Source organism: Myiozetetes cayanensis, unplaced genomic scaffold (assembly GCF_022539395.1).
Source record: "Myiozetetes cayanensis isolate MyiCay16 unplaced genomic scaffold, myiCay2020 scf5-8, whole genome shotgun sequence".
Classification (NCBI taxonomy): domain Eukaryota; kingdom Metazoa; phylum Chordata; class Aves; order Passeriformes; family Tyrannidae; genus Myiozetetes; species Myiozetetes cayanensis.
Window position 1 is genome coordinate 29,926,848 of NW_026087742.1, and position 25,451 is coordinate 29,952,298.

The following is a 25,451-nucleotide window of genomic DNA, read 5'->3' on the forward strand; positions in this document are numbered from 1 at the left end:
CAGCCCTGGCTGAGAGCTCTGGCCAAGGAGGAGAGCAGAAATCTTCTGGGGGTAAAAAAGGAGGATATCTTCATCTGGGGGATGTGCAGAAGAGAAACTGGGAAAAACTTATCTAGTGTGGACAGGACAAAGCTTTCGAGCTTCCAGTGCCAAATATATTCAGAGAATTAAAAAGCAAGTGGGGTGGGTTATTTTTGCCTGGGGTTGTTGCCGGGCTTAGCCATAGAGCCAGCAGTTTGTCACTGTTAGGCTGGTGGTTTGAGCAAACCCTGCCTCATGTGCCTTTCTCTGCTGCTGGTTTTGAAGGTAATGGGAGAGAGGAATTAAATTCCTAGTGTCTTGCTTTCTGTGTCCATACCAGGATAGCTGATAATACACTAGTGATGGTTTTGAGATGCTTTATTAGAAGGGGATACCAGTTGGTACTAGAGGTGTGTGCATGTGGCTGTTGACTGAAGGGGAGGACTGGAGCTGGACGGAGGAGTCTGGAGAAAGGGAGGATGAAATGTTAGAGCCTTAGGCTTTATTTGGTGCTGCACTGATCACTTTGTCATCCAGCCAAAGACTTTATAAAAATTTGATGACTGAGTGCCTAACGGCAAAAAACACAGAGCAAGAGAAGAGTGTGTGTGTGTGTGTCTATCTGCATCAAAGGGATCAAAGAAGAAGCACCAGAGGAATAAGAGAGCAGGGTAGGGTGGGTAAGATAGATGGGTTGAGACAGGGCAGCCTGCCCAGCACTGTTGTCACTTGGAGATGGCTGATAGAATTGTATGATGTGGTCAAACATCTTTATAATGTTTTAGAGGAAAAAAGAGCAATGAAATATGTAGTACTGCAGAAGAAAGGAAGAGGATCCACAGTGGTCTGTGGATCTAGAGCATCAACAAATTTTAATGAAGGGAGGGATTACTGTATGATAAATTTAGGCTGATTGCAGATAGATATCTCCTGGTTAATTACTGTTTTTGAGACTCCTTAAGAAAGTGTGTGACCACAGGAGAGAGACTTGTTGTTCCCAAAGTGGAGCTCTCGATGTACCACAAAACCATGCAAAATGCCAACAGTCTAGTAGGGTGATGATAGCTTAAATAAATCTTGACTCTCTGGAGAGAACAGAAGGCTGCTGTGCAGGGTGGAACGTTCTGCAGAGCATGGGGAGAACCTCTTGCTCCAAATCTGCTATTGCCTGTGGTGCTGTACTAAAGGATGGTTCAGATTCTGAGGACAGGAAAGCATTAAGAGCCTTGTCAGCAGAAAGTAATTAACTCCAGTGAGTAGGAGATGCACAACACAAGTGCAATCTGTCACTGGAAAACAGTTTGGGACAGGAAGCAAAGAATATATGATCTCCTTGAAAAGAGAAGTTGAATTTAGAAAGGCAGATTACAATTACGTGCAAAAAATTCAGCTAGGCTTCTGTGCTAGGAATTTTTCCCTGTTATGACTGCAGATGGGTATAATCTCACTTCTCTTTCTCAAAGGGTATTTAATGGGATTTCTCTGCAGTTATTAGCTCTGAATTTCTGTGCATATCTCATTAAAATTAACCTGGTGCTCTGCTCTGCCACAGCACTTTATTGGGGGCAACTAGCAGCTGAAAGCAAAGTACAGTGGAGCATCGGCATTAATGTATTTTCAGGTCTGGAGAAGTTTGGCTGCTGGCTCTGCCACAACTTTGAGCAAATGGTTTGCTCTAGATAATTTTTAAGGTTCCTTCCAAGCCAAACCATTCTATGAGTCTCTGGTCTGGATGTGCCTCAATATTTCCCATTACTAGAACAGCATGAGCATCTGTTAGATGTGGTAATGATGTGCACGCTGTGGTTTACCCTTCTTGGCTCGATGAACAGGCATGTACTTTGAACCAAAAACAAATCCTCTTTGCCTATGGCTTCATTGGACGTTTGTTCCCTGCAAAAAAATCATGAGGACATAATTACTTTGATGTTCCTGGAAAACAGATCTAGAGAGGTGACAACAGGAGTGGTCCTTCTGTAAGAAGGACAACTTCCTGTAAGAAGTTGTATGCCAAGTGATGGCAAATTTTGTAGAAATTTTAGAGAACACAGTATTTTTTGTGAGGTGTTTTGTGCTCTAGCAAAGCACTGTGTGAGCTCCCTTTCATCCTGCAGCAGCTCAGCATGCTGCAGGATTGAGCCCTAATTGCCTGGCTGCCTGGAGGATGCAGCAGGAATAGCAGTAATGTCTTGGCTGACATAAAAGAAACCATTTCAGCAGGAGTTAAGGACAATAAAAGGTGAGTCTCATTTCTGTCCTTCCAGACCTCCAGGGAATTCAGGGAAGTAGATCTTCTTCTTCTTCTTCTTCTTCTTTGTAGGTAAGAAGCAAATCACTTTATGTACCAGTCGATGTTTGGATGGTGGGAATTTTTTTCCTCCGTCAGTGATATTTGTCAAACTCCCTATGATGCCATTGTAGGAAATGTGCTGAATTGATTACTGAGATTTCCTAAAGGTAAAGTACACCTCATATCTGTGTTTTCAGAGCTTTGTAAGATCTGGTGTGTGGGAACTGATACTGCATTCTGCAAAAAACACCAAGGAGCCTTTACTGGAAAACAGTTGCTGGCAGGGATAAGGGAGTGAATTGGTTTAAAAATAATTGGATATATTTCAATTGAAATGAATCCTAATTAAAATAAAAAAAAACCAGGCAGAAGAGAACTATAAGAACACCTCTGAACAGTATAGATTATGACAACTAAACCCAAGCAAAGCCCAAGGTGATTTTTCATCCTGAAGTTGGGTTTTAGTTTCTTTTGCAGTTTACTCACTTTGGAGAATGAAGCTAAGCTCTAGTCAATGCTGTTCTTTGCTTAAGTTTCTTCTCCCTCTCTGGTTTCTAGAGCGTATTTGGGTGTCTGTCCCTGCAGGGACCCAACTTTTGTTCAGCAACACCTAGTGCATGGGTTGTTGAAATACTTAATTGAATATATGGGTCTAGGAGGAACTTAAGTCTGAAGCCAGGGCTGATCTCTTTTACAGCACCCTTTATATTTTGAGGGGGCATGGGAGAAAGCATTGTGGACCCTGGTGTATATTTGTGGGTGCAAATTTGTGTGGTACCTAATACCATGAACACTTACTGACCTGCCAGGTGGGAGAGAGTGTCTTCAGGACAGTTTTATATGTCTGAGCAATTGCCTGACGAGGATGAGGTAGGAAGACATCCTTATTCCAAAATACATCTAGCACGTCTTCAAAAAATCAGGAAACATTATCTGATAACCTAGTTTAGTCATCATCCCTTTGGTTCTTGGGATGATCACACATAGCACATCCCCTTGGAAGCTGTGTCTGGGCACATGAAGAAGGAGGTGTCTGTTAAAGACCAGTGTTCATTTACCAAGGGTGAATCATTCTTGACCTACATGATGGCCTCTAAGGATGGGTGGGTAGATCTGTGGATGAGAAGAGGGTAGTGAATGTCGTCTTCTTTGATGTCAGTAAGACTTTTGACATGATTCCTCACAGCATCCTTGTATCAAAGACACAAGAGAAACCACAATCCAGATGTGCGGACTGCTAACTGGGTAGGAAACGGTCTGGAACTATCCTAGGTCCTTTCCTTTTTAATATTTTTATCAAAAATGTGGAGGAGGAGATTAAATACACTTTGTCAAATTAGTGAGTGACACCAGACTTGGGAAATAATCAATGTGCTTGACTACAGGGCTGCCATACAGGAGGGCCAGGACAGGCTATGGCTGACATGAATCTCCTGGAATTCAACAAGGACAAATGCAAAGTGTTTTGGGATGGACTCACCTGGGATGGATTAACCCCTTGAAGGTTGGGGACTGGCTGATAGCAGCCACTGAGTGACTACAAGGAGATTATTCAGGAGATGGATCCAGGCTTTTCATAGGAAGGCAAAGTAGGGGAATGCAAAAAAAAAGAAAAAAAACAGATATAAATTGAAACAAGAGTTTCCAACTGGAAATAGGAACAAACTTCCCACTATGAGCTAATTAGTACTGGGGCAGGTTGCCCAGGATGGTTGTGTGATCTCTGTCCTAGGATATTTTCATGAACTTCATGGATAAGCCCTGAGCAGCTTGTGTTGATTTCAGCTTTGTGCAGGGATTGGGCTAGAGACCTCCCAGGAGTATTTTCCTCTTGATTCTGTGATTTTGCCTGTGTTGTTCCTACCAGTGATTCACTGGGGGAGCAGAACAGTTTTGCCATTTCATGTGATTTTTTTCTTTTTCCCTGTAAAGCTCATATTGCGTACTTTCTGTTTTATGTGAGCTACATAACAGATGAGAACTTCAATGTGGCTCTTCAGTTTAATAATTAACACTCTGACCTTCTGTTCATCCTTGGGTGCTCCAGGAACTCGGTTTTCTTCACAAGCAGGAATGAGCCATCCTCCCACCTCTTCCTCACCAGCATTAAAAACTCACAGAAGTGCAGAAAGATTGTTCTACTTCAGGAGCACTCATTATAGAAGCCTGAATATTTAGTCTCTTTATTTCAGTCTTAAACAGAGGAGAATCAGGGACCAGATCTCCAAGGCAGCATTGGGCTGCCTGACAATGAACTGTCCTTCCCTCCCCTGCAGTTCCCTGGGTTATTTATGACACACTTCCAATTTCTACAGCAAATGAGACAGTGATCTTACAGACAAGACTCCAAATCACTTTACTTCTCCACTGCAAACCCTGATTCACTCTCCATGCAGGTCCTAGGGGAAAAAAAGTTAGTATTAGATACTTAAACTCATATATCTCTGAAACTCTTAAACTCATGTATCTCTGGAGCTGTGCTTGGCTTGAATTAGCATCTTAATTCCTAGCCTGTGACATGCAAATGATCTTTTAGTGTAAAATGCTCTTTTATTGTAGTTTTAAGAGTATAATATTTATTATTGCATATTACAAAACAACTTGAATGTTGTTTTAATATCATTCTAAGACTGTAATATATGTCCTGGCTAGCATCCTCCATCCTGTCTTTGTCTGGCCCACAGCCAGGGAGCAGCTTGATCCACCCTAATACACAAGAGAAACATGGGCTTGTTTGTCCCCCTTTGCTGTCACAAGGGTGGTTAGAGAGGTGCAGGTGGGGCTGTAGTGCCCAAAGCCCAACTTTGTACGGTAAAGCCCTTCATTAGTGAGGAGAGCATGTACCCTTCAGCACAGGTAGTTCTCCCTGAGAAGGACTCTTCAAGGTCCTAATGTCAATATGAGATATGATGTTTCTGATGAGAAAGATGCTCCTTTGGGATTTCTTTGTCTGTTGACTATAGAGGGAGTTTGTTTCAGCCTTGTCCTCACTGTACTATGTCAGATGAGACCAGGTTGTACTCTGTGCAGCAGTGCTGGCGTAACCCATCCTCTTGTCCCTTTCAGTGATCAGCCTGAAGAGGCTGCAAGTTTAACTTAAAATTGAGGTGCAATTAGACTCTTTTCATTGAAAATTTGGGTGAAGTTTGGCAATGCTAAAATAGCCAAAATCACAGTCGTTCAAGGGACAATGGTGGGCAGCCATCACCCCTGAGAGGGGCAGCAAGACCACCCAACACCACATATACCCGTGAACTGTGGTGATTTATGGGTCTAGGTCTAAAAGAACTGTAGCCATTTTTTTACCCTTCTGCCTGGGTAGTGTTTCCAAATCACTGTGCCAGGTTCAGCTTGGATTGCTCCAGGGAAGTAACCACATAACAGAGAGGTTTGTGCCAGTCTCTGTATGGCCAAGATGACCACTGAGCAACAATGAGGACAAATGCTCTTCCTGATTTCAGACTGTCTGCAAGCCCCACTTGCTCTCCAGGTGGACTTTTAGTCTTTGCTCTCACTGTGGTACTTTCTGTTTGAGGTGAAAAGACTTTACCTGTGGGATTTTTCTTTTCTTACCTTGTCCTCGTTTGATACTGGTTTAATGCAGGCTGATTTCCCAGAAGTCCTGCTTATGTCTTCTATCCTGGGAAAACAATGTGGTGGAGAGTATTAGCTCTGCCACAGTTTGTTGTAGGGAAGGCAGCAGTGATGCTTGGTGGGGAAAAATAAATCCAGCACATGAGCAAAGGACTGTATGAGTCAGCAGGCATGGGACAGAAAGGCCAAGGTAGTTCCTGAAGAGCCATTGCAATGTAGGCTGCTGTCATCGCTGGATTGGGAGGTGGCTATATATATATATATATCAATAATGGGATTTTTTCACCCTGTGAGATTGTGGGGGAAGCAGTAATGGGAAGAGGTGTTGTTTGGTCAAGTGGAAAGGCTTCCCAGCCAAACAGCTGTGAGTCAGAGCTTGATGTTTGTGTCTGGCATGGGTTTTACTTCTCCACTGGCAGGCAGCTGTCTACCAGGAGAGAAGATACTCTCTGGATCAGATACAGGCTTACTCTGGGAATGGTATGGTCCTTGGATGGTATCTGCTGAGGTCCCTTCTGGATGTCATCTGTGAAAACCATACTGGGGGTACATGTCACCTGCATGTATATTCTTCATTAATATAACCCTGACCACTTGAAAAACTTCAAATGCTTTCCAAGTGTTAATGAAGGATCTGTCAACCAACCTCACTACGAATTGCTGTGTGTTGTCCTCCTTTCACAGATTAGGAAGCTGAGGAACAGAAAGGTGGTGATTATTATTCTGGTCAGATAAACGAGAGTGGATTGTTTCAGGCTATAGGCAGGAAGGAACTTTCTCCAAATGTTATTTGTGCAGCTCATTGCACTGGCAGGACCTGCTGTGGGTGAGCCTTTATACAGTCCCTGTAATACATTTTAAGAAGTCCTGACTGTCTAATTTTATCATTTTGTGATGGTTTGGGTTTTGGGTTTTTTTTTTTGTTTTGTAGTTGTTGTTGGTTCAGGGTTTTGTTTGTTTGTTTGGTTGGTTTTGTTTTTGTGGGGTTTTTTGTTTGTTTTTTTTTGTGCAGTAGTGCATCCAACACCTGGTTATAAATGTTTCTCTGAGCTTTTTTTTTTTTAAGCACTCTCTCCCTAATGCTTTATTGCTGGTGAATTTGGGCCATGACGAATGGGAAACTTTGCCTGACTCTGCAGTTTCTCTCGCTTTGGTCCCGCATACAAATGCGGCAGGTCCCTGGGGAGCAGCCAAGACTGCACCACTCAGATGGAGTGGCTGGCAGCACAGTGCAAATGTCAAACATACACCCTTGCCATCACACAGAGAGGCTGCAGTCCCACCTCTGCTTCACGGGGCTTTTCTCTCCTGCCCTGAATGTGAAGACAATAATTGGGAGCATTTCTGCCTCTTGAGGACAAGTGAGTCAGCAGACACCATTATAAGACCTTGGCTCCCTTAATCCCCCACTCATCCCCTCCATGGGTCTGTAGTTGGTTGTTTACAAGACAAAAATACTCAAATATGTTATTAGTCTGAAGTAGTTCTGCATTTTTGTTTATTCATTCAGTTTGGGGGCTTTAATCTCCATCAAACATGACCGGGGTAGAAACTTTTCGGAATGCCACCAGGAAAAGGCCTCAAGAATTATTTTCAGGGTGGTCCCAGACTGCTCCCAAGCTCTGTTTCTTTGACCTTTCTTGTCAACCTGGGCTTGAAAGCTCATCAGACACTCCTTGAACTAACCTGCTGCTCTATTCCTCTCTTTTAGGAGCAGGGAGCAGAGATGGATAAGATACTGGAAGCTGTGGTGATGTCTTCATACCCCAACAATGTGAAGCAAGGACTAGTAAGGCGTGTCATTGAGGCGTCGAAACAGCCCATGGACAGTGAGCAATGCTGGTCCATGCTGGAACTGTCCACCAAGCTTTATCTCACTGGGGACACCAAGTATAAAAGAGAGATTGGGAAGGAGGTTTTGGAGGTCTACGGCCACTATCACCCGGAGGAATTTGAGGAGTTCTTCAATGTCCGCTTCCTGCTGAGTCTCCTGCAGGAAGGCTATGGACCTCTGGGGAAGAGAAGCCATTATGTACTTGATTATATCCAGTTAGGATTGCAGTTTGTTCTGGAAAGCCCATCAGCAAACAGCATCTTCAGCTTATTGAGGATCGAGGTGCTCCGGAAAATCTGCGAGAGGCCCAGCCCCAAGCAGTGTGCGAAGATCAGCAAACTGTTAACCCAGCATCCTCAATGCATTCCCACGGGAAAACACCAGCTCTTGTTCTGTCAGCAGCTGATCAGGTGCATCGGGCATTTCCAGTGTGTTTCCGAGGAGGAAGAGCAGATCATGGAATTTTTGGAGCAGGTGAACAAAGTGAGTGGTCTGCTACAGAGGATCTGGAGGACTCAGACCTCAACCATCCTGCCCTCTTTGAAGGAACTGTTCACTATCATTTCTTCAACAGGTAATTTAAAAATAGTAATAAAAAAGGGAATGTAAATGTTGGCTCTGATGAAGTCAAATTCAATTAGTTTGACATCTCACAGTGTTCTCATCCACTACAGAAATGCAGCCACAGAGGAAATGTAATAAACAAGCATCTCTAAAAGTTATCCAGGGCTTTGAGCTGGGAAAACAATATCCCCTGAAACCACACAGAGTCTGCACACAGGAGCTGTTAACGAGATTGAAACATTTGCAGCACAAGTTTGTGTGTTCAGCACTTCCCAGCATCAGTTGGGCTTGAGGGAAAACACCTTATCTCCTGCTGGTTAGAATGGGACTTCAAAGCTTTTAGAAATGTCGCTATCTTATGACTGCTCCCTACCAGAGACTAGGGATAAAGCTAAGGAGTTATTTCTCGCTGATCTAGAGGTATGAAGCTCTACTGCCACTTTGGAGAGTGGTTGCATAGTAAGGTGAGAAAGAAGATATTTATCCAGTATCTGGGGTCTTAAGGCTATTGTGGAGAGTTTCAGGAGGTTTTTTGAGGTACCAATGCCATGAAAGGCTGGGGATCTCCTGCTCCGGCTATTCCTAAGTCCACGGGAGATTGCTTTTCCAGTGCCCTCTGTATGAAAGCGTCATCTTTTGGAAGGTGCTCCAGACTGGCAAAATTGCAGTTGCGTCCCTTTGCAATTATTTGCAGTACTTAGTACAAAGAGAGCATGCAGAGGAAATTTGGGACCCAGGGTTGGCCCAAGGATGTTTTCATGCCTGTGATCTCTTCCTCCCTTTGGGCTGTGCATGGCTTCAGGATTTGGGGAATTTTCCTGCTAGCACACCCCAGCTGTAGATTCCAGATTGCTCATTGGCACCAGCTGACAATCTGCTCCATAACATGTGGATGTGGCCCCTGGGGACATGGTTTAGTGTTGGACATTGCAAGTGCTGGGTTAGTGCTGCAAGTGCTGGGTTAGTGACACAGCAAGTGCTGATCTTAGAGGGCTTTTACAACCTAAACAATTCATGATTCTATTTACGTGGGCAGAAGCGATGTGATTTTTAGGGATGAGAAATGACCTCATGTGCCTGGTTTTCCCGGCAACTAACATCTTCATTGCTGGCGCTCATCTGTGTCTTACAGAGGAGCAGGAAGCACCCTCCAACGCTTTGGCCAGCGTGGTTCAGTTTGTCCCTCTGGAGCTCATGGATGGCGTCATAAGAAACCTAACCAACGATGACAGCATCACTGATGTGCAAATGATGATGGCCATCGGCAGGTAGGAGAGGCTGCATTAGTGAATGTCATTCTCAGTTCGGAGAAAAACTCGCCCCAAGGCTGCACTCAGTTTCTCTGAGTTTTATCTGGTTTTTTATCTCTGGTTTTATCTCCAGCAGTTTGGCTGTGCTGTCTGGTGAATAGTGTGTGGGGAAAAAGGAAACTTCTGTATCACTCTTTCCAGCCCTGAGGTTCTAAAGAACTAGAACAAGGACTAGTGGTTGTTGTTATTATTATTGTGACAATGACTATTACTATATTTGTTTGGTTTAATTTGGTTTCTTTTCTTAGAAATAAATACTGTTATGGGATACCCAACATAAGATGTCTGGAGAAGTTTTGATTTTTTTCCAGAAACTGTTGAGGTCTTTTTCTTCCCAAAAATCTCCTTTGCAGAATTTCATGTTGATCTGCGTCTCCCTTCAGAAGGACATCATCCTAAATAAATCAGTCACAGATAAAAATCTTTGGGAGGGTCTTACCTTGACCTTTGTCAGATGAATGTGGTGCAGATGGACAGAGTCAATAGAGACCTTATCAAAGCATGATGAAAAGCAGTGGGTGAAACACTACCTGACATGTTAGACCCAGTCTTTGCAGCACCAGTGCCCTCTCTGGCATCACCAGATCTTCTTTGCACGCTTATGTCCAAATCCTGCTGCTCCTCTGTGCTCCAATGCCTTGCTCCACATTTGTTTAGGAGTATCTTCAATGATCTTAAGGGTTCTTTTCCAACCTAAATAATTCCATGATTCTATCTTTAACCCATGCTTTCTTTAGAGGTCTTCATTTAAGGAGATGATACTCAACATGCAGTGAACTTAACACATGGGAGCTGCTGTGACTTGTTCTTACTGGAAACATCTTTTTTCTTATTATTATTACAGGATTTGTGTGATTTGTGTGTCCCTCCCAGTAAGGTTACATGACAGAAACACATTACTATGTGTTATAATACATGTAATGTTATGGAACATTATGTATACAGAAAGGGATTTGGCTTGCTGGGGAAGGCCATGGGTTTCCTAGAACCCACATCAACCCAAGACAAAAGATTAGGTCATCAGTTCAGTTCCTAACCCTCTTCTCCATCTTTTTCTCCTTCTGGACACCTGCTGCTGTGAGCTCCAGGTGATGAATCCTCTAAGAGCACCAGTGGCTAAAGATAGAGAGGTTGCCAAATCAGTTGCATCATTCCTTAAAACACTTTTTGTCATGCAGAATAATGAGTAAATGGTGAATCAGAGTTAGCCAAACATTAAGCAGAGCCTGTAAAATGTAATTAAGATCACTTAGGAGAAATGTGGAAGTTTTGGCAGCTTGTTTATGGCAGATGGGTGCCCCAAAAGCCAGCATGATCATCAGCCTTTCGATGAGTGTGTGCTCCATGCCTAAAAAGTCAAAGAAAAATGTACAGGATATTTCAGCTTAGTATTCCTGAAAAAGTGGTCTCATACAGAAGTGTATTCTTCCCAAGTTTGGGTTTGGGAACTAGTAGTCCGGGAATAAACTGGACATAGAATGGAGCTTCTGCTCAAGCATGTTAAGAACAAATAATGATAAAAAAAAGCAAGGCTGGCACCTGCTGGTCTAAGTGTACACCACAATCTCTTTTAGAGAGTGTCTTACAGAGCTTTTCTCTTTTAAAAAACCTCTAATAATGCACACTCATGATGTCAGAAGTACTCACTGGTTAGTTTTTTAATCTTTTTTTCCTGGGGGTGTATCTCTTTCAAAGAGCCCAGGTCCAGATGCAGAAGGCATCTGCTGTCACACAGCAATGCAGGCACTCGCTACCTCTGGAAATCAGGGTCTGAGCTTTTAAAAATTTAGTATTCCAAATCAGTGGTTCCTTTGGAAAATAAGAGTCATCACTACTAAAATAGCTTGTGGATCTTCCAATGTGCAAAGTGCAATGTGAATTTGAAATGTAATTTCTTCCCACTGTAGCAACATGGGCAGCACTGTAACTTAGCCACCAGTGCTGGCAAAAAAATAGCTTGAAGCAAACAAGGTTATTTTATGCCTGTTTAAAAGAAAATGGGGTGAAAAGGAACCTTTGGATCTCTGGATCCATCTCTCTGCTTTATAGGCACAGACATTACAGACCCCTTTCATAAATGTTCAGCTACACTCCTCAAAGCAGGACAGGCTTATGCTCCCACTGCTCTTCTTTCATAGCTGTTCCACCATGGGGTTGCTTTAGTGGGTTGAATCTCTCTTCTAACAGCCAGCCTCTGTGTATTTCTGGCCACCTTACAGTTCATTTGATCTTATGCCAACAGAGATAGCTGAAATACCTTTTGCCTCCCTGGTGTTTATTTCTTCATTATGTGCAGGCAGAGCAGTCCCTTCCCATATCTGCTTTCCCATGGCTGTGCTAAACAAGCCAGGTTATTTTAAGCTTTTCTTGCAGGAAATGTTCTTGGGCACAAATGGTGTTTGTGCACCATGTTCCAGTGCAGTTCATCATGACAACCTGACCTGAGGTGTCATTGTTTTGCTGGAGAAAACACCTTTTCTTCTGCACCACAGCATGGTGCTGGTCTTTTCCATGGCTGCTGTTACACTGGGAGCTCGCAGTCACCTGGTATCTGCCTGGTTGTCTTCACGCAGATGAGTTACCATCATGTACCATCCATTTTTCGTGCCTTGCGTGCATTTTGAGTCCATACATTTCCTTCCAGTTCAGCATTTCTGATCCTCAGGGTCTTCCTTGTGATACCTTTATCCTCCTCTTGTGATAGTTGTCTAACATTGAATTCTACCAGAAACAATATGTTATCACTTAGTCTGAGGTTATTGTTTTATGAGAGACTTCTGTAAAGTATGTATTTCTTGTAGAAACATGACATGTTGTTTGAGTGGTACAGTGGTTGAGACCTCAATAGACCACCCACGTGAGGGTTTGATTGAGGTCTCTGCATTGTCACCATTAGAAAACAAGGGATATTGGTATCATCTCTGCATTGTTACTGGTAAGGAAAGAACACTCACATTCAGATATTTTAATTCTCTGTGTGGGAAACACTGATTTCCAAAAACACATTAGAAAGCCCCAACCTGGTAACCCTAACAGTAGCCAGTTATTTCTGAATGTCACAGCTAACAGATTTCAGAGATCATACCAATATCCCTTGTTTTCTAATGGTGACAATGCAGAGACCTCAATCAAACCCTCACGTGGGTGGTCTATAGAACACTGTACCAGTGTTCAAAACTTGAACTCAAGATGACTGAAGTCAGTGGAAAAAATCCCCATTTTATTCTATGGACTTGGGTCTGAGCCTCTGATGAACCACAGCATGATGATGGCATTGGGGTATTTCCAATTCAGGCTCTGTTGTGCTTTGAATAACATGTGAAATGCCTTATGAAGAGCCCGTCTCTTATTTGGTCATCCCACTGACTAGACACCAGTTTGGAGGAGATTTGACCCGGAGCGGAGCTTGAGTTTCACAATATGTGTATTAAATTTATTTAAGAGTTTGTATTTCATTTCAGGATGATTGACTGGGTGTCCTGGCCCCTGGGAAAGAACATAGACAAGTGGATCATTGCTCTGCTGAAGGGTTTGGCTGCAGTGAAAAAGTTCAGCATCTTGATTGAAGTCACTCTTTCAAAAATAGAAAAGGTCAGTTGGCTCTTTTAAATGTGAACGTGAACCACAGAAATATCATCTTGCACCTGAAATATCATCTTGCCTTTCAACTGAATTGAGGACGAGATGTGACTTGAGAGGTACAGAGAAGAGTTTGCTGTCCCAAGGGATACTGTTGTTGCAGCTAGGAATGATATTCTCCTGAACAACCCTGGGGTTCTTCAGGTCGTGGTCTGCAGAGATACTGATATCTTGAAGGTTATGAAATAAGGTAGCCAAGGATTTTCAAGCCAACCAATCCCTTTCCTTCCCAAACTATAGAGCTCTTGTAAAACTTGCCTTTGGGAAGGTGACATGCTGTCCTTTGACTGTACCTGGATCAGTGCTGGCTGGCACAGGCAAAATACATACCAGTGAGCATATCAACAGTCCACACAGTCACAGGTCAGTTTTAAAGCCTGTGTCCTGGTCTAGTTAATGTATTGGTACAGATAAAGCCCTCACTGCCATTGCCATCACCTGTTTCAACAGTGAGTACTTCCTCTCTCTGAAAACTCTGTGACCAAGCGCCAAAATTGGTTGTCACTACTTCAGAAACTTTTTCCATGCTGTGGTCCTGCTGTTCCTTCCTTTGAGTAACGGGGATAACACCTGGCTGAGCTGCCAGTGGAAGTCACCGTAGAAGTTACTGTGACTATGTTCTTAGGGACATGGTGGGCTTAGCAATGATGGATTAATGGTTGGGCTCAATGATCTTAGAGGTATTTTCCAACCTAAATGATTCTGTGATTCTATAATTATCAGTACTGAAACATTATCAATAACTGCATTTATTCTTGTGACACCCCAAGTGCACTGAGCAGTGGGAGAGTAGCCAAGCATCTCTAGCTTTTCTTTATCAATGCATAGGGAAAGCACACAGACCTTAAAATAATGTGATTTTATAAACCTTCAAGAAGTGTGATCTGAGAGGGATAAAGGCTATATAGGTATTTCTTGTAAAGTAGAATAAATGTCATTATTTAATCTTTGAAAAAGGTATTTACTTTTTATCTCTTTGCCTGAAAGGTTAGTGATAAAGTTCCAAATATCTTAATAAAATAGAAGAAGCACATTTTAGAAAATCTAACATCCTGCTGTGCCTGCATGGCCTTGTTCATGAGGAGGCATGAAAATGCAGTGCTGTTACAGAGGCCTGCACCTTGTAGTGCCAGGCATTGCACAAGCCCAAGAGTGAGAATAACCCACACGGTATTTTTATATGCCCTGAGGCAATGCTCTGGACAGGAGATTACTCTAGAGGCCTGATTGCAGGCTGCTTGCTTCAACATCCAACATGGATTAGGAAGAGACCAGCAGCTGTGATAGATGCCCAGTGTCTGTCTTTCCTGCCATTCCCTTCTGCATGTTGCAGTGCTATTCTGCCTTCTCATTTGCTTTTTTTCTCCCCCACTAGGTCTTCTCCAAGTTGCTGTACCCCATCGTGAGAGAGGGGGCTTTGTCTGTCCTGCAGTACATGCTGCTGAGCTTCCAGCACTCCCACGAGGCATTTCACTTGGTAAGGCTGTGCCTGACACTGGGATGAGGGCATTGCCCTGAGTGTACAGCCATGCTGTGGGGCAGCACGGGTGGGAGGGGACCAAGGTGCTGAGATACTGGGCCATCTTTCAAAGCACTGTACGGCATCAGTGCAGTAAGACTAGAGGAGAGGATCAGAACACTTCCACTACACAAATTCTCTTCTGTTAAAAGCAAAACCAACTTTTGGCAGCATTTAAATCTCCACTTTTCATTTCCACGAGCGATATTCTATATTTTGTTTTGCTGTTGGCATTAAGGCACGGCCCTGCTTGCCACTGGTGTTACCTCTGGAATTCTGAATTTAAAAAGTGAGGCTGCTGAAGGCAAAAGAATGCTTGCAGTGATTGAGCTGATAAAAGTAGTAATGGAAAATTACTTGTATTAATGTTTGATTTCATACTTTCTTGTTAGAGCCCTTACATTTGGCTTTTCACCTAGAAGTTTGTGGAATAAACAGATAAGGCTGGAAAAAAGCAAAGGTAGACAATATTTTCAACTGGTGCTTTTTCATTTCTCAGCTGGAGATACTTTAAATGAGCCTGAATTTCTTGAGAATCTCTTTGGTTTCTGAAAATAGGGTCATTCCAATGTATTATCCTCAGTAGGGTGTCCAAATTTTGAAACACTTCAAAAGCTGTCAGTTGCTCTTGGCTTGAAGTTTCCATCTGCAGCCCAAAAAGTATAAATTTCCTCCTTTATTTAAAAAAAAAAAAAATCAGGGCATAAACCTCTCTTGCTTCTTATTTTTTTATGTTTGCCCTGTACTTTGGAAGGGTTTTAAGAATTGTTCCCATCAGAGCTTGGCAAAAATTTTGATGTATAAAATGGTGCTGGGATTGATTTGTTTCCCCAACAAATCTTTCCTGTTGGAAAGGAAATAGTTAAAATCCTCGACATTTTGAAGAGAGAGAAAAAGAACAGGAGAGGAAGACCAAGAGAGGAAGAAGAGGACCAGGAAATGGCTGGACTGGGATCCTGATACTTTACCAAGGATTATTCTGGGCTAAAAAAGACATAAAATATAAATATGTAAAAGGTTGTGTAAGTGCCTGGGGTCACTCTAGCACATCTGCAGGGTTGGAAATAGGTTATTATTTTTCTGTGCAGCTGTGGGGTCAGCAGAGGGTGCCCGTGAGCAATGGATGGTTTGCATTTGCATCTGCTGGTGCATTTTTACATTTTCTAGATGAAAGCAAAATAACAAACCTGCTGTTTATATGCCTGTTGCTACCCATCCAACCATACCCATTCCAGTTCAGTTTACTCAGTATAAAATAAAATAAAGCACAGCAGACAACACTTCTTTTAGGCTAATTCCATCTATCTTGCAGGTTTGAATCCTTGTACTTGGCAGTCAGCATATAATACTCCTTTCCACCGTGGGTGTGGGATTTAGGAGAGACTGAAGCATGGCAATTGCAGTTCAGCAAAGCAGCAATACAAATCTGCAGGTGTCATGCAACATGAAACCCTCTAAGGTTGATTAAAGTCAGCAGAAGAGTTGCTGTTGAGTTCACAGGGTGAAGTATGAAGTCCAGAACAGGACTGAAGTCAACTCCTGTATAGTGTTTTTTCTGCCTGTGGGTGAATTTCATTCCATCAATTGTATGTTAAAGGTCTATGAGTAATTTGGAGTAGTTTTTATAGTGAATTTTCCTTTTTCAGCTACTCCCTCACATCCCCAGGCTGGTGACCTCTTTGAAGAAGGAGGATTCCAATTCGGCAACCAGCTCCCTGGAGCAGCTGGCCGAGCTCATCCACTGCATGTTCTTCCGCTTCTCAGGATTTCCAGACCTCTATGAGCCTGTCCTAGAAGCAGTTAAAGTAAGATATACACTTTTCAGTGATTTTTCTGCTTTCCATATGGAAATGACATCTTGGTTGGTAGCCTAGTACAGAGGGAATATCCTATTGGTAGGGATGTAATAATTTCAGCAACACCTGAAATTGTGGTAGAAGAAAGGGTTTAAAATTCTGAGTTTGAGCCCTGTCTAAGCAGGTTGAGGGAAGATACTTCGCTAATGGTGGGCCTGCACAAGTCCTGATGTTACCTGTAGGTTTTAGCTATAACTTTGTTCTGGAATGCCTCTAAAGGACTAATATGGAACAGGTAAACACCTCCTTGGATGGAGACATGTTCATGTGAAGAGCAGGGAAGATGAGTTGTGTGAACACCTCTAGCAGAGGAGTTTTGCAGTTGCCCATTACTAATTCTTCACGGACAAAGATCAGTCCTAGAGTCACACGATCATAGAATCTCCTGAGTTGGAAGAGACCCACAAGGATCATCGAGTTCAACTGCTGACCTTGCACAGGACAATCTCAAGAATCACACCATATGTCTGAGAGTGTTGTCCAAATGCTTCTTGGCTTGGTGCCATGACCACTTCCCTGGGAAACCTGTTGCAGTGTCCAGCTACCCTGTGGTGGACACTTTTCCTAATATCCAACCTAAATGTCCTCTGACAGTGCTTCATGCTGTTTCTCCATGTCCTATCACTAGTCATCAGAGAGAAGAAATCAGGGCCTGCCCCTCTGCTTCTCCTTGTGAGGACAGATAATAACTTGTAACACAGATCTCTCTTTCCAAGGCTCTTCCTATTCCAAATGAAGACCGGATTAAACACCTCTTGGGACAAAATGCTTGGACCTCCCAGAAGAATGAGCTCGCCTGCTTCTACCCACGCCTGGCATCTAAATCAGAGACAGGAAAGATTGGGTTAATTAACTTGGGAAACACCTGTTACATGAACAGCATCATACAGTCTCTTTTCATGGCTTCGGAGTGAGTTTTTCCTCCCTTGCTCCCACTCAAGGCTGCTCCAGGGCTTACTCGCCACACCAGCCTTGCATGTCCCACACTGATTTTCCATCTCACAGATTGCATCTCTGCTTTTCTTTCGCAGCTTTCGGCATTCAGTGTTGAATTTAACTGAGGGCAACTCCCAGCCCCTGATGACAAAGCTCCAGTGGCTCTTTGCATTTTTGGAGCACAGTCAGGTAATTATTTCATGTTCTAGTTATTTGTTTGGACTGTCGGCTGCGGAAAGGCTCGTCTCCAAGTTGCTTCCTGCCGGCTCCAGTGTGCTGATAAGGAGCTGTGGATCTTGGTGGGTTTTTATAACGGGACAAATTTTGTTTATATGAAGGAGGTTAATTTTGGGGGTGGAGGAGGGAAGCTCCTATCACCCATGAAAGAGAGCTGTGTTCACACCAGGCTGCCTATCTTCAGCCTGTGGTCTTCTTGGGTTGGGCTGACGTAATAACTAATAGTGTTGACAGTGAAGTCCCTTTGGTAATAGTTTACATCTGTGGGCAGCTGAAAAGCCTGTTAGTGTAAAGCAGAGGTTTTGTTTCTTGCTATGCAGCAAGGAAAAAGACTGGAGCAGCTCACTTGTCCCATTACTCCACAGCAAAGCACAAGCACTCAATGAAAATTGCCTTAAAAGTTGTTTTGTTAAAAGAATGATAATAAAAAAACCTTTAGACTCCAATGCTTTGAATCCTCTGTGAGGGAAAGTAAAATAAAAATAACACCCTTAAACTAATTATGAATGTTTCCATGACAAGCATGAAATTTAATAGATTAATTTAATCCTGGAGATATGGCTAAGTCATATCTAACTCCTCTCTTGAAAATGTATCTTTCTGTCCCTAGAAAGATGAGATTTTGAAATTCCAGTGAATTTTCCTTTGCTGGGTAATGAGTCATCTGGGATTCTCCACTTTTTAAGCCTTGACTGACAGAGCTGGGTTGTGGCATTGTGGTATTATGTCACTACAGATGACTTAGGGGGAAAATATAGACATCCTGTTAAATTTAATATTTGATCATAGAAGAGCTTTTGATAGCAGGTTAGGGCATCTGTGTTCTGTGGTGAGTTGTGTAGTGATGGTTAATAGTTTCCTGCTAATTTCCTTTTAGTTATTTTTCATCTTTGGGCTGTTCTCAAAGTCCCTTTTTTACCAAATATGGGTCTTTTTCCATGTTAATTAGACAGCTGCTTCCTAATGGCATCAATTACATTATCTGCTAAAACAGATTACCTGCCTGCAGTGATCAGAATGTTGGGTGGAAGTTTAGTGGATTTTTTGCTTTGCTTTTTCTTTTTTTTTTAGTGAAAGGATTTGGTGAGAGAGATCCTGATCAAATTAAATGGAGCAGCAAATTAAATTCAGACTGAATTAAGCAGAATTATCTGGATCAGGCCAATAAACCATTTTAAAATTGAAGGATAGACATATGAATATTTTATAGAAGTATATATAAAATAATGTCTGAAATTCATCCTTACTGTCCTGGCTTGTAGCAAACCAAGAAAGTCTTCCTGTGCATTGGGATTAGCCTTTGTAGGGAGAAAAAAGGGATCTTACCAAGCACAGAACAGTGTGCTCCCAGTGAAACAGCCAGAGAGGCATTCCTCTCCCTCTCCATCCTGCTATGTGAACTGAACAAAATCCCTAGGATTAATTGCATTTCTCCTGTGTTGCTGGCAGCGACCTGCCATCTCACCTGAGAGCTTCCTCTCTGCGTCCTGGCCACCCTGGTTCACCCCTGGAGCTCAGCAGGACTGCTCAGAGTATCTCAAGTACTTGCTGGACCGGTACGTGACAAGCTTTGTGATTTTGGAGCCTGGTGTCAGTGGCATCCCTGGACCAAACGTAATGTTTAATGCTGACCCACATGCACATGAGAGTGGAGGCTTGGGGTGAGAGATGGTGAAACTAATCAGAGGCTCCTTGATAAAACCCTGATTGGGCAGCCTTAGGGGTAAGGTCAGAACTTAGTCAGCTTGAAAATTTCTACCTTTGCTCTGAAGGAAAGGGAATTCATAGAATCATAGCATCATTAAGGTTGGAAAAGACCTCATGATCCAACCATTAACCTGATACTGCCAAGCCCATCACTAAACCATGTCCCTAAATGCCACATCTACACATTTTTTGAACACTTCAAATACTGGATGCAGGAATGGTGATTTCACCACTTCCTTGGGCAGTCTGTTCCAATGCTTGACAACCCTTCCAGTGAAGAAATTTTTTCTGATATCCAGTCTAAAGTTGTACCAGCTCTAGAGATTTACCTGACAAGCCACTCAGCCTCCTCTGTAAAATGGTGGGCTTTGCCTTTCTCTTACCTAGAAATACCAAATCTCTGGTGTGCCAGTGATCCCTCTGGAAGTGGGGAGTCAATGTCACACAGAGCCTTCAGGTTCCCCAGTCCTGCTCAACTCCTTCATACCTTCCTCCCACAGCATCAGACCTCTGGGTACAGTCAGGTGAACTGGGATTAACCTCTTGGAGTGAAGAACAGGAACCTTACTTTAGAAACTACCTCTTGGTGTTGTGTTGATGAATAATGCAACCTTTCTCTCTCCCCTGCTAAAGATTGCATGAAGAAGAAAAAACTGGGAAAAGGATCTACCAGAAACTCAAGGAATCCAGCTTGATGTCTCAGGCAGTAGAGCATCATTACTTAAACAAGACATTGATTGAGAAGATGTTTGGGGGTAAAATGATGACAAAGATCCGCTGCTTGAAGTGCCTGAACGTCTCTTCCCGAGAAGAAGCCTTCACAGACCTGTCCCTGGCTTTTCCTCCCTCAGACAGGAACATGCATGGGAGCACACCTATTCTACCAGTGGAAGAAATCGGCCCACAGTTCATTGAGCCTCCTGAAAATGCAGGCCAGCTTGCAGGGTCTCCCTGGATCCGGAGGAAGGACCCCATGGCCGGGGACCCTGCAACCCTGCCGATGCTGGTGGAAACATTGGGTTTCCAGGAGCCGGGAAAAGCAGCAAATCCCTTAAGTGGCAATGATGTTAGCGTGGATACAGCCAAAGACCCTTTCTCGGCTTTTGGGGAGCAGGCATGTGCTCCCAAGGACTCCAGATCTGTCCCAGATCTAATCAACTATTTTCTATCTCCAGAGAGACTGACAGCAGAGAATAAATACCACTGTGAGAAATGTGCATCCTTGCAGGATGCAGAGAAGGTGGCAGAGCTGACAGAGGGTCCACACTACCTCATCCTCACGCTGCTGCGCTTCTCCTTCGACCCACGGACTATGAAGAGGAAGAAGATCTTGGACAACATCTCCATCCCTGTGGTGCTCAAGCTACCCATTCTTGTTGCTCCAGAGGAAACTGAGGTTTGCCAGTGTGGGAAGGATAGTGCTGCCCCGGGAAGTGGCTTCATGTCTGTATTGTACGATCTCTGCAGTGTAGTGGTGCATTCGGGCATCTCCTCTGAGAGCGGCCACTACTACTGCTACTCCAGGGAGTGCACTGACGCTGTCCCCCACGAGCAGCCCCGGGATGGGGTGCCAAAACCAGCCTCTGACAAGCAGCTGGACTTTGAAATCCAGTGGTACCTATTCAATGACACCAGAGTTTCCTTCTCCTCCTTCGAATCAGTCAGCAATGTCACCTCGTTCTTCCCCAAAGACACTGCCTACGTCCTCTTCTACAGGCAGCGGCCGGGCAGGCAGAGCTGCCTGCTGCACGAGGCTGAGGCCGGCCGCCTGCATGGAGAACCCTCCCTCCAGAAGGACTTGATGGAAGCAATTTCCAAAGATAACATCCTCTACCTGCAGGTAACTCCTGCTGCTGTGCACAGCAGGGTGCGATCCTGCAGCTGTCTGGCTCATGGGCCATGTTCCCACCCATGCGGGCAGCAGTGGGATTATGTCCTGTGGTTAAAGTCCTGCAGATACCCACCCACTCCCTGAAGCCAAATCCCTTTTCCTTTTAGCACCCAGATATAAACAGGTTACAGTTTCCTGATGAAACTGGGCACTGATTTTGGTACAAGACACCTTGTGGCTGTGCTTGGGGTTGACTTGCTGTTATCTGCCCTTGGGAGTTCAGCCTGAAATTTTCTTCTAAGTGACTGGAAGAGACAGAATGATGGAATATTTTGGGTTAGAAGGGACCTTTAAAGGCCATCTAGTCCAACCCCTTACAGGATGAGCAGGGACATCTTCAACTAGATCAGATTGCTCAAAGCCCCGTCCAGCCTGACCTTGAATGTTTCCAGGGATGGACTATCTACAACCTCTCTGGGAAATCTGTGCCAGTGCCTCACCACCCTCATTGTAAAAAACTTGTTCCTTACATTCTACCTTTTCCTCTTCTTCCCACCTTTGCTCACTGGTAACCAGCTGTTCCTTCCTACCACCTCTGACATTCACCATTGCAAGTCAGGTTGTTTTTTTTTTCTCCTTGTTATCATAGAATCACAGGATGGTTTGGGTTAGAAGGAACTTAAAGGCCATCTAGTTCCAACTCCTGGCCTTGGGCAGGGACACCTTCCACTAGATTGAGTTGCTCAAAGCCCCATCCAGCCTGAGGTTGAACACTTCCAGCAATGGGGTATCCACAGCTTTCCTGGGCAAATAGGTGAGCTGGGAATACAAACTAGAACAGATTTCATTCAGCTGGTGGAGTTCAATGCTTTCCAAACAGTAGCATCCCATATGACAGGAACAGCATGTGGGAGAATTTGAGCGGTTCCTCCTCTCCCAGAGGTGATATGGAAGGGAGCTGGAGCAATGCAATGCTTTGGTGCATCCTTCTCACTGAACTCTTAAGATGAGCATGTGGGCTTCACACCCCAGTTTAATTTGGAGGAGGCTCCCAGGGGTCAGCAAACAGGCTTCTGGCTCCTCAGGATGGTGGTAGCATCCTCCCACCTGTGTCCTTCAGCTGCTGATATACTTGTGGCTTTTTTTCCCCTTCTTTCTTCCAGGAACAAGAAAAAGAAGCAAGGAACAGAGCTGCCTACATTTCTGCCTTGCCGAAATCCCCGCTGTGGTGGAAAGACTTGGACAGGGACAAGGATGATGACAGCTCCTCAGGGGGCTGCAGCCCAGCAGCAGGTGGGGGCGGATCTGGCTCCTTTCACGGACTTGTCTTCTAGCCAATGGGTTAAACCAGATAGGCAGTGTCCGTGGAGCCAACCTGAAGCCAGAGGCTCCTCTTCCTCACCCTGATGACAGGGAGCACCTCTGAGGAGGATTTGAGAAACATTTCAATGTAAAAGGACTCAGGGGCCGATCTGGAGGCATCTAGAGGGTCTTGCTGCTTCCTATGCACTTGGTCTTCATGCCTTAATGTACCTAAGCTAATGCGATGAGCAGCTGCTGACAGCTCGGAGAAGTGCCCTTTTGCTTCAGCGTAACCATGCCTTTGCCTGCTGTGAGCCATGCCACTAGCCTGGGGAGGGGACAGGGTCAGGCACGGGGAGGAAGACAGACCCAGAGGGGCCCCAGGGATGGAGATATCCCACGCATATCCCATCTGCAGGCCTTCCCAAGGCGCTAAGTTTGTTTTGGGGGGACCTCTACTCAGTTGTTTTATTTCTTTGTAATGTGGTTTTGAGAACCCACCTTGACACACCTTTAACGGTAAAGAAAGGCTGAAAAGTCTGAAAACTGCCAAGCATCCAATGTAGCAATGCTGATCTGTGAGGCAGTGAGCGTGCAAGCCTGCTTGGTCACAGTAAGCAATGGCAGGCTGACCAGAGGGGCTTTATGCTGCGTTGCAAGGCATCTGAAAGAGACTGAAGGGCACAAACCCCTCCAGCCAAGAGAGACTGACCTGAACCAGTTGGGGGTTCTGGGCTCCAGTGAAGACCTGCTGTGTTAGTCGTGACCTCAGGATACTGTTAGTGTGCACAGCAGGCCCAGACATACAGCTGTTTTTACAGATGTGTCTTTAGGTCTCAGTTAGCCTCTTTCTCCTGCTGTCATTTGATGGCTTTCTGGGCTGTATCCACCCTTTAAAATTTGGGCTTTCCTTTGGGATACCCTGCACTGAGCAGCAAATGACAGAGCCCCCCTAACCTCACTAGCTATTTAAAAAAAAAAAAGCTGATTTGCAAGGAGAGGAGCCCAACCAGATATATTATATCAACCCAATATGAATATATACTATGTAAACCAATGTATTATATAAATCAGTAATGGGACAAGAGCTGAATTTGGTGACAGGTGGCCAGCTCAGGCCCCAGATAGCACATCCACAGGACCACAGCTCCCTCCCCAGCTGTTGTCCCCAGCCTGCTCCCCCCTCATGCCTCTAGTAGAGATATCTCTAGCTCAAGCGGCAGAGACTTGTGCCTTAGGTCCTAAGTGCAGGGCCTAATCCTGACCATGGGTATTGGGGTGGGAATACTGTATTGCTGTGGAGAAAAGGCAAAACACAGACATTGCTATGGATAACATGAGCAGAAAGTCTGCTAGAGAGGACATTTCTGATCAAATCTCTGATGCGTACTATCATATTCTTTTATTGCCTTTCCTATATATAAATAAAGGAAATTAAGTAATTCAACATAGAGACTTAGTGTCTTATTGCAGTTCTCACAGCTATTGGGCTGATGGGTCAAAAAAGAGATGGGGAAGCTGATACCAGAGGAGCATCCAACTTCACAGATGTGGACAATCCTGCAGAGAGGTGGCTTGGAACAGGAGAGCAGGCAGAGTTGGAATGGGGATCCCAGCCCACAGCTGGGTGCATCCTGACAGAAGACCACAAATCTAATAGTGGGGTCCTGCAGATGAGCAGTGGAGTGTGTTTCTTGCCTTAAAGTCAGATAGACTCAAGGCAGTGCTACGAGGGAATAAATACGGACCCAAAGCTTAAGTTTCCCAGAAAGTACAGTGTTTCCTGGTTTTATTAACAGACTTCTATTTACCTCCTGTTCAAGGAGGTTGCCAAAAGTTTTCCTGTTGCTGTTATGCTAGCTCCTTTCTTTGTGCTGGAGTGTCATCTGGAGGGATTTTCTGGGCTGTGTGCTATAAGGTGCTTTTGTAGGAGACTCTCTTTCCTTGATGAGATTCTAATCTAAATAATGAAGGCAGATAGTCAAACCAACATGGAAAACGGAGAGGCTGTATCATAGTCATGCTCTTCCCTGAATATGTCTTTTTTCCCCCCAAGGTATTCTGAGATGAGCAGAGGCAAATAGCATGCAGTACTCAACATGGTTAGTAACCTGGAGAGTTTCAATGTTGTAATGAGGTTGTTTGGTTTAGTCCCTGTTCATTTCCTGTAATTATTAGCATTGGAGTTTGCTTTTGGACTCAGCCAATCCCACTATGTCATTGATGAAGATACTAAATAGTACTGGTCCCAGTATGAATCCTTGAGGGACACCACTCATTGCTGATTTCCATTTGGACACTGAGTCATTGACTGTAACTCTTCTGATGCAACCATCCAGCCAATTCCTTATCCATCTAATGGTCCAGCTATTCATCAAACCCATCTCTTTCCAATTCAGGGGTAAGAATGTTATAGGGGACCATATTAAAGGCCTTACAGAGCTCCAGTATAGCGTGAGTAAGGTATATTACTATGTGCTACAACAATTATAGTATATACTGTATTATTAGTACTAGTAATGCCAGTGATATTTGCATATTGTATATTGATAAAGTATATGCTATAGTATATGTGATAGTATGGCCTGTAGTGTCTGTCACACATGCTTCTGGTCAAGGAGAACCCAGAGGGGAGTCTTCAGCTCTTGGTTTGGGATCCCAGATGTGCTGCAGATGTGAGGTGATGCTACTCTTGTCTAAAAAGGGTGTTACAGGGGCTGTGCTTATGGACTTATCTTTCCAAGGTTGTCTTTTTTTTTTAAGAAAAAGTACAAATAAGTGCCTTGAAAGAGAGGGTTGAACTTTTTAACT

General features: G+C 44.0%; 1 protein-coding gene across 5 annotated transcripts in view; it reads left to right on the forward strand.

Moving 5' to 3' along the window:
* Positions 1 to 24,087, forward strand: part of USP35 (ubiquitin specific peptidase 35) — a 26,181-nt gene extending 2,094 nt beyond the window's left edge. Inside the window, exons 1-11 of one of the 5 annotated variants that reach the window (XM_050333763.1) lie at positions 1,112 to 2,260; positions 7,617 to 8,313; positions 9,436 to 9,571; positions 13,075 to 13,204; positions 14,628 to 14,729; positions 16,418 to 16,576; positions 17,344 to 17,537; positions 17,659 to 17,752; positions 19,250 to 19,356; positions 20,141 to 21,347; positions 22,502 to 24,087. In XM_050333763.1, coding sequence (XP_050189720.1) covers positions 7,632 to 8,313; positions 9,436 to 9,571; positions 13,075 to 13,204; positions 14,628 to 14,729; positions 16,418 to 16,576; positions 17,344 to 17,537; positions 17,659 to 17,752; positions 19,250 to 19,356; positions 20,141 to 21,347; positions 22,502 to 22,672 — 2,982 coding nt within the window. In that variant the 5' untranslated portion in view covers positions 1,112 to 2,260; positions 7,617 to 7,631 and the 3' untranslated portion in view covers positions 22,673 to 24,087. The other 4 variants (XM_050333764.1, XM_050333762.1, XM_050333760.1 and 1 more) reach the window with 4 other exon arrangements.
* Positions 24,088 to 25,451: the final 1,364 nt, after the last annotated feature.